This window comes from Erinaceus europaeus, chromosome 4 (genome assembly GCF_950295315.1).
Source record: "Erinaceus europaeus chromosome 4, mEriEur2.1, whole genome shotgun sequence".
Classification (NCBI taxonomy): domain Eukaryota; kingdom Metazoa; phylum Chordata; class Mammalia; order Eulipotyphla; family Erinaceidae; genus Erinaceus; species Erinaceus europaeus.
Window position 1 is genome coordinate 21,001,879 of NC_080165.1, and position 14,883 is coordinate 21,016,761.

General features: G+C 54.6%; 1 protein-coding gene across 4 annotated transcripts in view; it reads right to left on the reverse strand.

The window, feature by feature from the left end:
- CARD10 (caspase recruitment domain family member 10) overlaps nucleotides 1-14,629 on the reverse strand; it is a 28,906-nt gene extending 14,277 nt beyond the window's left edge. The window contains exons 1-8 of one of the 4 annotated variants that reach the window (XM_060188935.1): nucleotides 14,390-14,629; nucleotides 13,634-13,885; nucleotides 12,540-12,677; nucleotides 9,364-9,689; nucleotides 4,173-4,367; nucleotides 3,189-3,344; nucleotides 2,605-2,730; nucleotides 605-796 (exon numbers count right to left, since the gene is read on the reverse strand). In XM_060188935.1, the coding sequence (XP_060044918.1) occupies nucleotides 605-796; nucleotides 2,605-2,730; nucleotides 3,189-3,344; nucleotides 4,173-4,367; nucleotides 9,364-9,689; nucleotides 12,540-12,677; nucleotides 13,634-13,868 (1,368 nt within the window). In that variant the 5' untranslated portion in view covers nucleotides 13,869-13,885; nucleotides 14,390-14,629. Of the gene's footprint in view, nucleotides 1-604; nucleotides 797-2,604; nucleotides 2,731-3,188; nucleotides 3,345-4,172; nucleotides 4,368-9,363; nucleotides 9,690-12,539; nucleotides 12,678-13,633; nucleotides 13,886-13,975; nucleotides 14,222-14,389 lie in introns of those variants that run through there. The other 3 variants (XM_060188934.1, XM_060188932.1, XM_060188933.1) reach the window with 3 other exon arrangements.
- Between the last annotated feature and the right edge of the window lie 254 nt (nucleotides 14,630-14,883).

A 14,883-nucleotide genomic window follows, 5' to 3' on the forward strand; every position in this document is an offset into this window, starting at 1 on the left:
TTTTTTTTTTCTCCAGGGTTATCTCTGGGGCTTGGTGCCAGTTCTACGAATCCACTACTTCTGGAGGCCATTTTTTCCATTTTGTTGAGAGAAGGGGAGACAGAGAAGGGGAGAGAAAGATAGACACATGCAGATCTACTCCACCACTTGTGAAGTGACCCTCCTGCTGTTGGAGAGCCAGGGGCTCAAACTAGGATCCTTGCACAGGTCCCTGCGCTTCGCACTATGTGCACTTAACCCAGGGTGCTACTGCCCGGCCCCAGGCTTCAGAGTCTTCTTCATGCCTCATAAACAACCCAGGAACTCAGAAACCACTTGTGCCGCCCTGTGTCACTATGCGCCAACCACAGCTGCCAAGCAGAAGGCACCACTGGTGTTCTCCACACAGACACAGGGCTGACTCCAAGCCCCCAGGTGCCTCCCACCCGGGACCCACACATCCCCCATGTTCTGCATGTCTCTAAGTCTAGCCAAGGGCTCTGGGGGGGTCCGGTGTGGCAGCACCATCCATCCATGAATGGCTCACATCAGGTCATGCATGTTACCATCAGAGCCAAGGGCTCCCACCAGGCCCCCGAGGTCCCTTCCCTCTGCCCCCACCCACCTTGAGGCAGGAGCCACCCTGGGCCCGTTGCAGCTGCGCCTCCAGCAGGGCCTTGGCGCCCTCCAGGCTGGTGAGTGTGGTGAGCAGCTCATCCCGCTCAGCCTCCAGGCTGCGCACCTGCTTGCGGTACTGGTCCTTCTCGATGAGGCTCTGGGAGTACTGCAGCTGGACCCGGTCACGGCACTGGATGGCCTGGGAAGAGCAGGCAGGAGGGGTTGGGGCCAAGCAGCGCAGGACCACTGGGAAGCCTGCCTCCTCTCCATCACAGCACCACGAGCAGCACTGAGCACTTACTATGCACCTCCAGAGCTCTGCACTAAACAGCAGCTCACTCAGTCTTCATGTAAGACCTCCCAGCTCAGGAGGCAGAGGAAGCTCACTCAGCTGAGTGCACACTGCTTACTACGTGCAAGGGCCCGGGTTCAAGCCCTCCATAGCAGCGCTTGCACTGGGGAAGCATCATGAATGGTGGAGCAGTGCTGTGCTGTCTCTCCTCTGACTACGTGAAATTGGGGGTGGGGGTTCGGTCCAGAAGAGTCCACTGGGAGTGGCAGAATCACCCCAGAAGGCACACAAACACACACACAGAAAAACAAAGAAAAGAAAAGAAAAGCTCACAGGGGCAGGGGAAATACACAGTGATGATGCAAAAAGATTTTCACGCCTGAGGCTCCAAAATCCCAGGTTCAATCCCCCGCACCACAAGCCAAAGCTAAGCAGTGCTCTTCTCTCTGTAACTGTATCTCTGCACCATTAAGACATACGGTATGGAACTATACACTATACTCTTACAATCTTGTAACCAACCTACAATAACAACAAATACAAAATTATAGAAAATAAACCCATTGTACAGAGAATTAGCCAGCAAGCAAAGAGCTGCGATTGAAAGGCAGAGAGTCTAGCTGCAGAGTCCAAGCTCTGGGTAGCTCCCCAAAACAGGTTCAAGCCTTTATGTGACACCCACTGGAAGGCTGTAGGGGTGGAGGTAGGGGTGGGCATGAGGGGGCTTCCATCACTGCATCCTGGTTAGCAGGGAGCCTGGATTCAAACCCAGACCACAATGTCCAGAAGCCCCTCTCCTACAATGGAGACCAAGGTCCCGAAGCATTAGACCATGGGCCAGGCCTGCTGCCCACTGCTTCTGGGTGGGCCAAGCAGCTTCCTGCTGCTACTCAGACCACCTGACTCATCAGCACTGCACCAGTCCCTCCAGAGGTTGTGAGGCCCACCCTAAGGTGAGATCAACTCCTCTAGTGGGATTCAAACCCTGTCCCAAGACAAACCTCCAGAACTCCACCCCATACCTTCCATGGGAAGCCTCGCACAAGGCAGGCTAGGGGCAGGAGGGGCTGGCCCAGGCTCCTCTACCCACCCAGGACTTGGGAGGCAAGAGCCCCAGTGCCCAGGGCCAGCTCTGTTGAATCTGTCCATCAGCAAATATTTGCAAGTACCTCCCCAGGGAGGCCTTAGCCTTGGCAGAGATACTGTGTCCTTCAGAGATGATGGTGCCAGCCAGGACTAATCTCCCTGGGAGAGCAGGTGAGGCAGGTGTGTTGGTTGTGGCCAGATGTCGGGCTGCACCGCGGAGAAGAGAGAGAGGAGGTCCAGAGCAAGTGGGGTACACAGATCTTTATTATAGGATGGGGGGGTGGCTCAGGCCACGTGGAGTCAGCCGACAATGGCCGTCCCCACTACCTCACCACCGGGGCGAGAAGCGAGAGAGCGCAGAGAGAGAGAGAGAGCGAGAGGGGGGAGTGAGTGAGCTTTTATTGGCCAACAACCAGGGGTGACGTGTGGGGTAAGGATTGGTTGAAGGGGGCACTGCTAGGATTACTCGGGGTGTGGTAAAACCTGGGGGCGGAGACTGCATCAGAATAATTCCTCAGCATCACAGGTGTGATTCAGGGGCAAGACGGGCACATCTCAAGGTCCATGCCCATGTCTCAGGCCCACCGTCTCACCGACACCAAGCAGAGCACATGGCAGCTGGGGCTCACCTGGTCCCGCTCCTTCTCGATCTCCTCCAGCTGGGCCAGCACAGTGGCCATACGGTGCTTGTACAGGTCACAGTCCTTCTGCAGCGTGCGGTGCTTCAGCCGCAGGTCCTCCATCTCCTGCAGGTACTGCAGGACAGGGAGGCGGAGGGGGCAGAGACCACGGGGTGGGGAAAGGAAAGCTACCCAGCAGGTGCAGAACAGAGGCCAAGCCCTGAGACCCAGTGACAAGTGCCACTTCCCCAACTGCCTGACTGTAAAGCAGGGACACTCTCCTGCTCCATCTCGGGTCCCCATTTCAGTTCTGAGTTTCCATCTGCCCCTGCTTTCCCGCTTCCTCCTGCCAAGGGAGGAAATGATTGCACTGTGGGGCAGTGCCAGGGAGCGAACCCAAGGCCTCATGCAGGGGAAGCCTGAGCTCTCCCACCGAGCTCCAGCCTGAGACCGAGGGACGTGCATGCCAGCTTTATCTCCCCACTAGAACTCCACAGAGCGGGGCCACCCCCGCTTCACTGATAAATCTCGAGAGCTGAGATGGGTGAATGGGGTGGGCCTGGCTGCTCTGGGGAGGGAGGCGGGTGGGCTACCTTGTCCCGGAGCTCCTCCGCCCACTGCAGCTCGCCCTGCACCGCGTGCAGCTTCTGGCACAGCTCCTGCCGGCTGTCCTGTGCCTCCCGCCAGTCGTGCTCCAAGATGTCCAAGAGGATGCGCTCTGAGCCGGGACCCCCAGGCCGACTTGCCTCCTGGGGGCAGGTAGGGGAGAAGAGTTAAGGGCTCCCTTGGCCTCTGGCTCTGGGCCACCTTGAGTGGGGTGGGAGGGGGCACTCAGCTCCCGGGCCCACCCCGCCTTGGCCGGGACTTTGAGCCCTCTGGACCCTGATTTTCCAACATGCAGAGTGGGTGTGGCCCCTCCCCAGGCCTGCCCCCCCTTCAGGGAGCGTCTGGGGTGCTGATGAGGTCAGCAAGCAAGCATGAGAGCTAGGTCAGCCAGAGGCCTCTTCCCAAACACAAAGCGGCCCCCACCGCCGCCCAGGGCAGCAGAGTCTTAGGCCTGTCCCCACCTCCCCTCACCAGGGGTGTTCACAGAGCCCAAATCTAGCCCCACACCACACCCAGGCAGGCACCCTCCAAAACTACAGAATACAGCAGAGCCCAGGCTCAAACCCCCCACTGCCTGAGTGACCACAGATAGACCCACACCCCCAGGGACCTGCCACAAGACACCAAGCCAACCCTAGAGCCACCCAGGTATTTGGGGGACAAGGGGATCAAACTTTCCCAGGCTTCAGACTCAGCCACACATCAGAGAAAGCTGGAGTTCTCTTCCTGGGAATCTGACCACACCAAACTGTGGTGACAGTCTCAGTGTCAAGAGACCCCACAGGGGCCCCTTCGGACCCCAGACTGAAGGCTCTGGGGATCATCAGCATGGAGCATCAGACAAGAGGCCAGACAGGATGCCATGCAGACCCAGAGCCCAGTTCCAGAACCTATAGGAGTTGGGGCCTCAGTAGTGTGAGTGAGAGGCAGGAGGGGTGAGCCCCACCTCCCCCCAGCATGCACCCCCATACCTGCTGCAGGCCCTCCTGGAGCTCTTGCAGTGAAGCCGTCAGCCGCTGGTTCTCAGCTCGCAACTCAGAGACAAGGTCGGCACCATCCGGCTCCTTCTTCTCCTTCTCCTCGGCCCCAGGCAGGGGGCCCCTGGCCCTCTGCAGCAGTGAGCACTCCTCCTCCAGACGGCTCACCTTGAGCTTCAGCTGGTCCACCTGCAGCCCAAGAGGAGGGTTGCAAGGGCAGGTCCTGCCCCCTCAGCCCTAGGTGCCTCCTGGCTTCACAGCATGGCCTAGGCAGGATCCTCTACCCCCCAGTCTTGCCAGTGAAGAAACGAGGAGGAAGCCAAGGGCAAGGCCACGTCCCCCAAGGAATCTGCTCCAAGGTCATGTAGGCAGGTGCGCTCAGTCAGCAAGCACTCTCTCTGATGTCACATCCAGAGCCTGAGAACCGGCCACTTAGTCCAGTCCCAGCCTGATGGCCAGGAGGGCTGTACGAACTGCGCCAAGGTCAGAGGGCACCCAGGGCTGATCCTAGCTATGCCTCTGGCTCAGGGACCTTGGCACATCAGGCCCCATCTCCCTGCCTTAATCTCTTCACCAGGAAAATGGATCCAACCCACCAGCCTGTTCCATCCAGAGCCAGAATCAAAGATGGTGAGTGGATAAGGAGTCACTGGGCTACCAGGGGTATGAATGTAGCTGTCTTGGTAACTTTAAGGAAAACTCCAGAAGTTGCCCCCTATTCAACGTGCACAGCCAGAGCTGGCCCGGGGCAGGGTGTGGGCAGCTGTGTGGTGGCTGCCTGGCTTCAAGTGGCCCTGTCTGGCTGCCTAGCTGAGTTATGAGTTATGCTCCCAAAGCATGTGCAGCCTTGGATGGGGAGAGTGTGACAAAAGAAGCAGCAGGTGGCCGGCCACAAAATGAAGTCATTGTTGGGAAAAGGTCACAGTGGCCCCCAGTCCCACAAGCAGGCGTGTCAGTGTCAGGCCCTGAGGAATGCACTGGCTGCTGAAAGAAATGACTAGCTGCACCCCCCCAAGCCTAGCCTGGTACCCCCCCACCACACAGACACACACACACAGACACACACACACACACACACAGACACACACACACACAGACACACACACAACACACAGACACACACACACACAGAGACACACACAAACACAGACACACACACAGACACACACACACACACACACACACACACAACACACACACACACACTGGAGGAGGCCTGGAGGCTGGGTCAGGCAGTCATGAATTAGCAGTCCACTCCTCCTCCGCAGAGGACTCAAGAGAGATTAATCACTCTCACATTCCTCTCTCTTCACAAAACATGCTTTGTGAGCCGCCAGAGAGGGACAGCCAGCTACTCAGGCAAGCACAGTCACCGGCTCCCACAGAACCAAAAGCCACACATGCCACGACCCCCTGCTCCTCTGACCCACAGGGCAGGCTGGAGCCTCCAGCCATCGAGCCAGGAGATGCGGACACACTTAATCCCGGTGAACATGCTCACTTAGCACAAAATTACAGTGTTCACTCCCTACGTTTATGTTGCTTCGCAGTAACAGCTCATTAAATTGGCACCTTATAAAACACGGCATTAGCTCACAGCCGCCACACACCTGTTGAGAGTTGGGAGGGGGACCCAGCTGGAGCACTGGCACCACCCACTATTTTGCTCCTTTGCGTCTGCGCTTTCTTTCTCTGTTAGTTTGGGACAGAAAAGCTCCCAAAAGTGAAGGCAGACTCACAGTCGCTACATTTAAAGAGAATCTTAGCTCCTGACTCACTTCATTCCTTTCTCTCTCTCCCCCTCTCCCTCTCCCTCAGCATGGTCCTTGTCTCTCTCTCAGCATGGCCCACCTTGCACACCTGTAACCAATCTGCAGGCCCCCAAAGCCCACTCTAATGCCCCAGGAGAACCCAAACAGCCTTATGTACACAACACACCCCCAGTCTCTCTCTCTCTCATTCTCTTTCTCTCTCTCTCTCTCTCTCTCACACACACACACACACACACACACACACACACACACACACACACACACACACACACACCTTCCAGGAACCCAGTTCAAAATCATACCCAACCAATGGGTTTTCTTTGGAAACCAGGGCTGTCTCCAAAGAGAAAAGAGGACCCAGGTGAAAAGAGGGAGCCTCATCAGCTCTCCGTACCTGCCACCCTCCTCGCCTGAAGCACCAAGAGCAAAACCAAGGGGTCTTCAGTCTTGGGGAGTGCTCAGGCTGATCTCTGTGTCTTGGTTTCCTCAACCATAAAAAGGGGCCATAACGGTGTCCCAGCCCCACTCCTGTCTCAGTGAGGCCTGAGGACATCACAGCAGTTGGTACGTGGACAGCACGAAGGGCCGTGGCTGGTGCCTAGGTGAGCTGTTTCATTGTTATATCACCCACCTTTGGGACCATTTGCTTCAAGGACGGGGAAACTGAGGCCAAGAGGGACTTTGACCACATCACCCTTCAATCAACGTGCCAGAAATCTACCAGCCTCACACAGTACCACTTCACACCAAACACCAAGCAGAGCCTCATATGGCAACTTCACAGTCACCTCACATTCTCAAATTCCTCACTTATATCCTGGGTCCTTCAACCTGTGACCTCAACATTTTTTATCAGAACCCATCCCCCCAAAACAACCTGCCAGCACCCACACAACAGCACACCCGCAAGCACAGCCCCACGTGTACAAGGTGCCAGCAACAGCATAGTCACAGCTAGAGCTCATAGGGTCGGTCAGGGGCTTTAAACCCCACAGTCAGGACCATCCCCCAGTGGACAGAGCCTACTGCCTGCCACTGGCTCTTGTCAGTCCCGGTAAGTGACAGCTTGTTGAATCCTCAGAGTGAATCCTAGAGGCCATAACAGAACTGTTGGTTTGGTTTGGTTCAGTTCGGTTCAGTTCGGTTCGGTTCGGTTTGGTTTGGTGGTGTGGTGTGTGGTGTGGTGTGGTTTTCCCAACAAGAGCACTGCTCAACTCTGTCTGATGATGGTGCCAGAGACTGAGCCCGGGACCTCCGAGCCTCAGGTATGCAATCTCCCAACCCCAGTAACATATTCTGTTCTAGCCCCATGCTAAGTCACAAGAAACCCAGAAAGTGAGGCTTGGTTGTTCTGTCATTGAGGGGAGGCCTCCCTTGCAGCTAAGGCCTACAGCAGGTGTCACCTGGACCAGGAAGCAGACAGAGCTTTGGTGTGGGGCATGGGGTGAGAAGTACAGGGCATGGGGCATGGGACGAGGGGTACTGGGCATGAGGCATGGGGCAGACACCTGCAGAGACTTGGTGCAAATCTAGCCTATGCTACTCCCCAGCCTCAGGCCAGGCACAAGTCCCCTCACAAGCTGAGGCTTAGCCCCTGTATTTGCAGGCAAGCGCCTGCTGCTTGCTGCCTTGGTGGGTTGAGGTGATGTGAGGGGAGCGGCACCAGGGTAAAGTGTAAGATCTGCATGGGTGAGGACCCAGATTCAATCCCTTGGCACCACATATGCTAGAGTGACTGGTTCTCTCATTAAATAAATGGAGAAATCTTTTTTAAAGAGAGCTGGGGAGAAAGCATAACGGTTATGCAAAACAGACTTTCATATCCTAAGGCTCTGAGGTCTCAGGTTCAACCCTCAGCACCAGCATAAATCAGAGCTGAGCAGTGTTCTGTCATGTCTATCTACCTACCTATGTATCTATCATTAAATTAAATATGTTAAAAAATAACAATAATAAGGTCACCAGTGTGGTTAACGATGACTCATGTACTGAGCACTAAGTCTGCACCAAATACAAGAGCAGGTTTTGTTCTTGTTTTTATTTTTTGCCACCAGGGTTGTCACTAGGGCCTGGTGTCTGTACAGTGACCCCCCCACTCCCAGTGGCCTTTCTTTTTCTTCCTTTCTCCTTCTTTTTTCCACCCCCTTCTTATAGAGACAGAGAGAAATGAAGCTTCCCCCCCGCAGGTGGGGACCTGGGCTTGAACCTGGTGTGCTCAACCCGGCCCCCACTGTACAGTTCTCAAACCCTCTTAAACTCATTGACTCCTCATAACCCGAGGCTTCTCTGCCTCAGCACCTCTGATATTTGGGGCTAGATGATCCCTGGTGTGGGTCCTCCTGGTCACTGTGGATATTTTGCAGCACCCTGTGCTCTCTGCCACTAAACTCCAACATCGCCTCCCCCCCGCCCCCCCGCACGCTCCATCTGTGACAACCAGAAATGTTCCTTGGCAATGGGTTCAGCAATGGGTTTAGCAGGTGGAGTGCGGACGTGCAGGTCAATGACCAAGGTTCAATCCCCGATGCCACATTTGTCTATTTTGCTCTCTCTCTCTCACACACACATACATGCTCACTCATTTGTAAAACCAATAAACAAATCAATCTTTTTTAAAAAGTGAAAAATAGGGGAGTCGGGCGGTAGTGCAGCAGGTTAAGCGCAGGTGGTACAAAGCACAAGGATCGGCATTAAGGATCCCAGTTTGAGCCCCCGGCTCCCCACCTGCAGGGGAGTCACTTCACAGGCGGTGAGCAGGTCTGCAGGTGTCTTTCTCTCCCCCTCTCTGTCTTCCCCACCTCTCTCCATTTCTCTCTGTCCTATTCAACAGAAACAATATCAATAACAACAATAACTACAAGGGCAACCAAAAGGAATAAATAAATAAATATATTTTTAAGTGAAAAATAGGTGGTGTCAGATGGTGGTGCACTTGATTGAGTACAAATATCACCATGTTCCAAGATCCAGGTGCAGGCCACTGGTCCCTACCTGTAGGAGCAGTAAAGCAGTGCTGTAGTACTCTCTCTATATATATATATATCTAGCTCTCTCACAATTTCTCTCTGCCCTATCAAATTAATCGATTTTTTAAATGAAAGTCTTTAAAAAAAAAAAGTGAAAAATATTTTCACACATGGCCCAATGTACTGGGATCTCAATCATCCCTGTTGAGAACCACAGCCATAACTCCAAGAAACAAAGTTCTCAAAGATACACAAACACACCACCTGACAGATGAGAAAACAGAAGCAGCGGACAGGGCAGCAACTTGTCAGTGGAGCAGTCAGCAGCAGTCAGCAGAGAGGGTGGCTTGGGCACAAAGCCAGGTACCACAGCACCATCACAAGTCGCAAAGGGCACCCCCGCCCCATAGCATGCCCGCCGCCCGTGCCCTGGTGCCCTGACCCTACCGCCAGCTGCAAGTCGCGGCTGCGGAGCACAGCGGAGTTCTTCTCCTCGCTGAGCTGAGCCAGGCGCATGGCGATCATGTAGTTCTCATCCTTGAGCCGCAGCAGCTCCAGGCTACTGGCTTCCCAGTCCTCCCGCAGCCGCTGGCAGCGCTCCTGTGCCTGCTGCTGCTCTCGCAGCCGCTGCTCCAGGCCTGCCCGCTCCTCCTCCAGCACCCGGCCCCGAGCCTGCAGCTGTTGCTCCCTGTGCAGCTGGCTTTTGCGGGCCTCCCGCAGCCGCCGCACCTCCGTCATCAGGAACTGGGTCAGACCCTCTGGCCCCTCCTCATCTGCCGGGGGACAGAGGAGAGTCGGGTCAGACAAATAAAACTGAGGTGGGTAACAGGGCTACACAGAACAACTCAAGTTGTAGATGCACTCGAAGGGAGTTCTGGAACATGCCTGTAGGACTGGGGCGAGAGGAAGCCTTCCTAAAGAAGATCCAAAATCTACAAGGGGAGATGGATAAATTCATGTCAACCACATTAAGCCATAAAAGCTGCAATAACCAAGGTTAAAATGCAAGCCACTGAGGGAGAGAAAACAAAGAGTAATTCAGAGCCACAATACACAGAGTTTCTACAAATCAGTAAGGAAAAGTCAGCAGGGAGTTGGGCTGTAGCACAGCGGGTTAAGTGCATATGGCACAAAGTGCACATGGTGCAAAGCTCAAGGACCAGCGTAAGGATCCCGGGTTCGAGCCCCCGGCTCCCCACCTGCAGGGGAGTCACTTCACAAGCATGAAGCAGGTCTGCAGGTGTCTATCTTTCTTTCCCAATCTCTGTCTTCTCCTCCTCTCTCCATTTCTCTCTGTCCTATCCAACCACAACAGTAACTACAACAAAGGCAACAAAAGGGAATAAATAAATAATAATAAAAAGAAAAGGTAAGCAATGGAATAAAAATCATAGACAAGGCCAAAAACACAAACAACTAATAAAAAAAATAAAAGTTAAAAAAGAGTAAGTTGGGAATCAGGTGGTAGCAAAGCACAAGGACCTGCGGAAGGATCCCGGTTCAAGTCCCTGGCTCCCCACCTGCAAGGGAGTCGCTTCACAAGCGGTGAAGCAGGTCTGCAGGTGTCTGTCTTTCTCTCCCCCTTTCTGTCTTCCCCTCTTTATTTCTGTCCTAACAATGACGATGTCAATAACAATAATAACTACAATAAAAAACAAGGGCAACAAAATTTTTTAAATTTTTAATTAAAAAAAAGAATAAGTTCCAGCTCACCAGCCATGTAGTAGTCACAGCAGTGGTCACTAACAACAAATATACACGTACATACATTTAATCTTCATAATAAGACTAAATGGTAGGTACTACTGTTTTACCCATTTTATTATATAGATATAGTTTGCTTTCTTTTCTTTTCTTTTTTTTTTTTTACCACAGCACTGTTCAGCTAGGCTTATAGTAGGTCTGGGAATTGAACCTGGGATCTCTGGAATGGAAGTCTTTTTGTACAACCATTATGCTGTCTCCCCAGCCCTATTTTAACCATTTAAAGGACAGAAAAACAAACAAACAAAAATATCCAGAAAGGTCAAATCACTTGTCCAAGGTTTACTAACAGGTAAATTGTGAAATCCCTCTCTAAACAGAATATAAACATAAAGCAATGGTGTGTTATTTTTTTACATAGACAGGCAGAAATAGAGGTTTTTTTTATTCTAAGTCATTTTATTGAGGGACTAACGATTTACAATGCAGTTTAGCAAAACTATTATGAAATGATCCCCAGGATTCACGGGGGCGTAATAAAATAGGCATTCTTGCGCTGCTAGTGGGAGGGAGATTGATTGTTACATAAATTCTTTGAAAACCTGTACTTCTCAGGACCTCTCCTCCTGAGAGAGACACACAAAGAACACTCAGAGAAAGATGTCACTGGGGGGGCCAGGCAGTGGTGCAGCAGACTAAGCACACATAGTACAAAGCACAAGGACCTACACAAGGGTCCTGGTTCGAGCCCCCGGCACCTCACCTGTGGGGGGGGTCACCTCACCAGTAGTGAAACAGGTCTGCAGGTGTCTTTTTCTCTCCCTCTCTATCTACCACTTCCCTCTCAATTTCTCTCTGTCATATATATATATATATATATATATATCAAAAAAATTGCCATAGGAGCAGTGGATTCATAGTGCAGGCACCAAGCCCCAGCAATAATCCTGGAGGCAAATTAATTAATTAATTAACTAAAATAAAAATAAAGATGTCACTAGTACATCAGTAACAATATGAAAACTACAATCAACCTAGATGTCCATCAGCAGGGGCTCAGTTAAATGCCTCGTGGGAGAACATCACTAATGAACACCATGCAGACATGTAAAACAAGCCTAACAGTTGTAGAAGGAACACTGAACCCACTGTGCCCAGAAAAAGCAGAATACAGAGTAACACCTGCTGGACAAGCCTCCGTGTGTGTGTGTGTGTGTGTGTGTGTGTGTGTGTGTGTGCGCGCGCGTGTGTGTGTGTATGAGTGTATGTGTGTGTGTATGTGTGTGTATGTGTGTGTATGTGTATGTGTGTGTATGTGTATGTGTGTATGAGTGTATGTGTGTGTATGTGTGTGTGTGTGTGTGTATATGTGTGTGTGTGTGTGTGTGTGTTGTGCAGAGAAAAGGGGGCATCTCCAAACTGCTACCAGCAGAGATGAAGGTAGAAGAAAACATTTTCTTTTTATAGACGCTAAAGTCACCTGGAATTTTTTTAACCTTATTTAAAGAGAGAGGGAGAGAGAGAGAAAGACAGACAGCTATAGCACTGCTTCACCACTTGTGAAGCTTCCCTCCCGCAGATGGGGATCCAAGTCTTGAACCCAGGTCCTTGTGCATGGTAACGTGTGCATTTAACCAAATATGCCACCACCTGGGCCTGGAATGTTTGAATTTTTAACACAGGAAACTACAGACCCACCTAAAGCTGAAATATACATACCTGAGAACAGTTTTAGAGGGAAACAGTCATCCTAAGTGTGTGGTTCCTGACCTGAAGTTACCTAGATTAGCACCCAGTCCTCAGACTCAGGTGGACCCCTTCAGGTGGCTCTGTGCTTCGACTTCCCTCTCCATCCAACCGGGATGATGGCACAGGACACGGCAGGCACCTGCCAGAGCAGCCCCTGCAGACCCACTCACCAAGGATCATGGAGCAACGCTGGGCAGGCTCCTGGCCAGTAAGCAGTGTGAAGTGCTCTGGGTAGTAGAACTCCAGGGCTTCCAGAAAGGCCTCGTAGCCCCTCTTGCCACGGCAGCGCAAGATGTCCATCAGACGCCCTGTGGAGTGGTGGAGGAACGCAGGGGCTAAAGCAAGGGATTCCCCAATACCCAAGCCAATTCCTCCCCTTCTGCCCCATGTTCCTGGGCCCACGTTCCCCAGATTTTTGAGCTGCTGACACATACTGGGCCTGTCTTGACACATCTGAAAGGAGAGCCTGGCTGCCACAAGTAGGAGAGTTATACACACTGCCCCCAGCTCAGGGCACCAGTGCTGAAGCAGACCCCACAGTCTTGCTCCCCCACTCCCACACAGAGATGCAGGTTCAAACCAAGGCATCTTCCCACTGGCACAGAGCAGCCCTATTCATCTGTCCCAAATGCAAAGTAAAGCTTAGCTCTCATCAGCCAGAGCCTGAAAGCCCACCATCCAAATTCACATGCCTTTGCAGTGAGGCTCAAAGGCCTGTCTGGTGAGAGAAGGGACCCTGCAAGGTGACGCTCGCCTTGAGGGAGGGAAGGACTGTCCAGGAGAGTGTGTACTGGAGAGGGAGGGAAAGGCCGGGAGAGGGAAGAGATCAGAGGGCACAGGAATGACGCCAAGTCTACAGGCTGTGACTGGGAGGCACCACTGAACACTACTGTGGGTCTAGGAAGTGGGAGGGAACCCCAACAGAAACAGAACTGCCAGAGACAGAACCCCAGCAGAGGTATTAACCAACAGAGACAGAACCCCAACAGAGACAGAACTCCGAGAAAGAACCACAACAGGGACAAAACCCCAAAAGAAACAGAATCCCACAGGTAGAACTCCAAGAGACAGAACCCCAACAGAGACAGAATCCAGTAGAGACAGAACCCTAAAAGAGAACCCCCAACAGGGACCAACTTTGACAGTGACTGAACCCCAACAGAAGCAGACACCGCCGCGGACACCCGGGCGGCCATGCGGTGCAGGCTGGAGAGGGCTCCTGGCCCGCGGCTCCACCGGACTCGCGGCTCCGGCCCCGGCTCACCGGTGCGGTTGACGCGGCTCGGGAAGCGGTAGGTGCTCAGCACCTCCTCCTCGTCCTGCTCGTCGATGACCCGACACTGGCGCAGATATGGCGTGAGCTTGGCCGGGTTCAGGGCGCGCGTCAGCCGGTGCCGCACAGCCTCGATCCGCTCCCACAGCACGTCCTCCTCCGCCTCGGACCCCGAGCCGACCCCAGCCTCCTCCTCCGCTTCCCCGGCCTCGGCCCCGCCCGGCATGGCTGCGTCCTCCGGCTCTGCGGGCGAGAGGCGCGGGCCGGTCTGGGGGTCGGCCGGCACCCGGGGACCCCCACCCCGCACGCCGGGCCCCGCCGTGCCCCACTCACCCCGCGGGCAGCCGGCTCCCCGCGGTCCCGGCTCTGCGCTGGGGCGGCGGCTCCTTCGGCGCAGGGGGGCGGTGTCCGCGGCGCCCCCGACTCCGCCCCTGGCCCCGCACCGCCCCGGGACGCCCGGGACGCCCCACATCGCCGCCCCGCCACCCGGCCGAGCGCCCCGCCGCCGCCCGCCGCCCCCCGCCGCCCCGCACGCCCTGCCTCCCCGCCGTCCGGCCGCGCCTCCCCCCGCTTCCTGTTTCCCGCCGGTTCTCCCGGCCCCGGCCCTGGCCCTAGCGCGGCGGGGTCCCGGGCCCGCCCACACCTGCCCGGCCCCCAGGCGGGACGGGGCGGGCCCCTCCGACTCACACCCTCCCATACGCCGGGACACACTTTCTGGGGCGCTTGCGTGCGCGCTGGGGGACTCACCGACTCCCACGACACTCCCACGGTGCGCGTGGCGCCGCTCACACCTGGCACGCGCTGCTGCACACCTGCGCACGCACGGCTGCACCTACGCGGGGCCACCCCCCGCGCTCACTGCATCCCTTCGGCACCCCGCCACCTGTGTGTTCAGTCCTGTGCGTACCCCACGCTGGTCGCACCCACCGGCGCTGTCTCCTTGGGAATAACCATAAACTGGGGTGGAGGGGGGGCTCCCTTGTTTCAGAAAACTGCCTGCCTAAACCACTTCCGTGGCTGTGGAGCCCTGGGGACTGACTCTCTCTGCTGGCCGCTCCAGTCTCAGGGTCCCCAGATCCACTCCAGCTCCAAGGCGGTTCCTCCCAGCTTCAAGGCGGTCCACCAGGGGGCAACAGCGAATCTAACCTTTGGGGCACCCCTCTAGCTCCCTCTCTCCATAAATTGTCGCTGGAGAAAGTGAAGGGCCTGGGACCCAGCCTTTCCCAGATGCTAGACCCAGG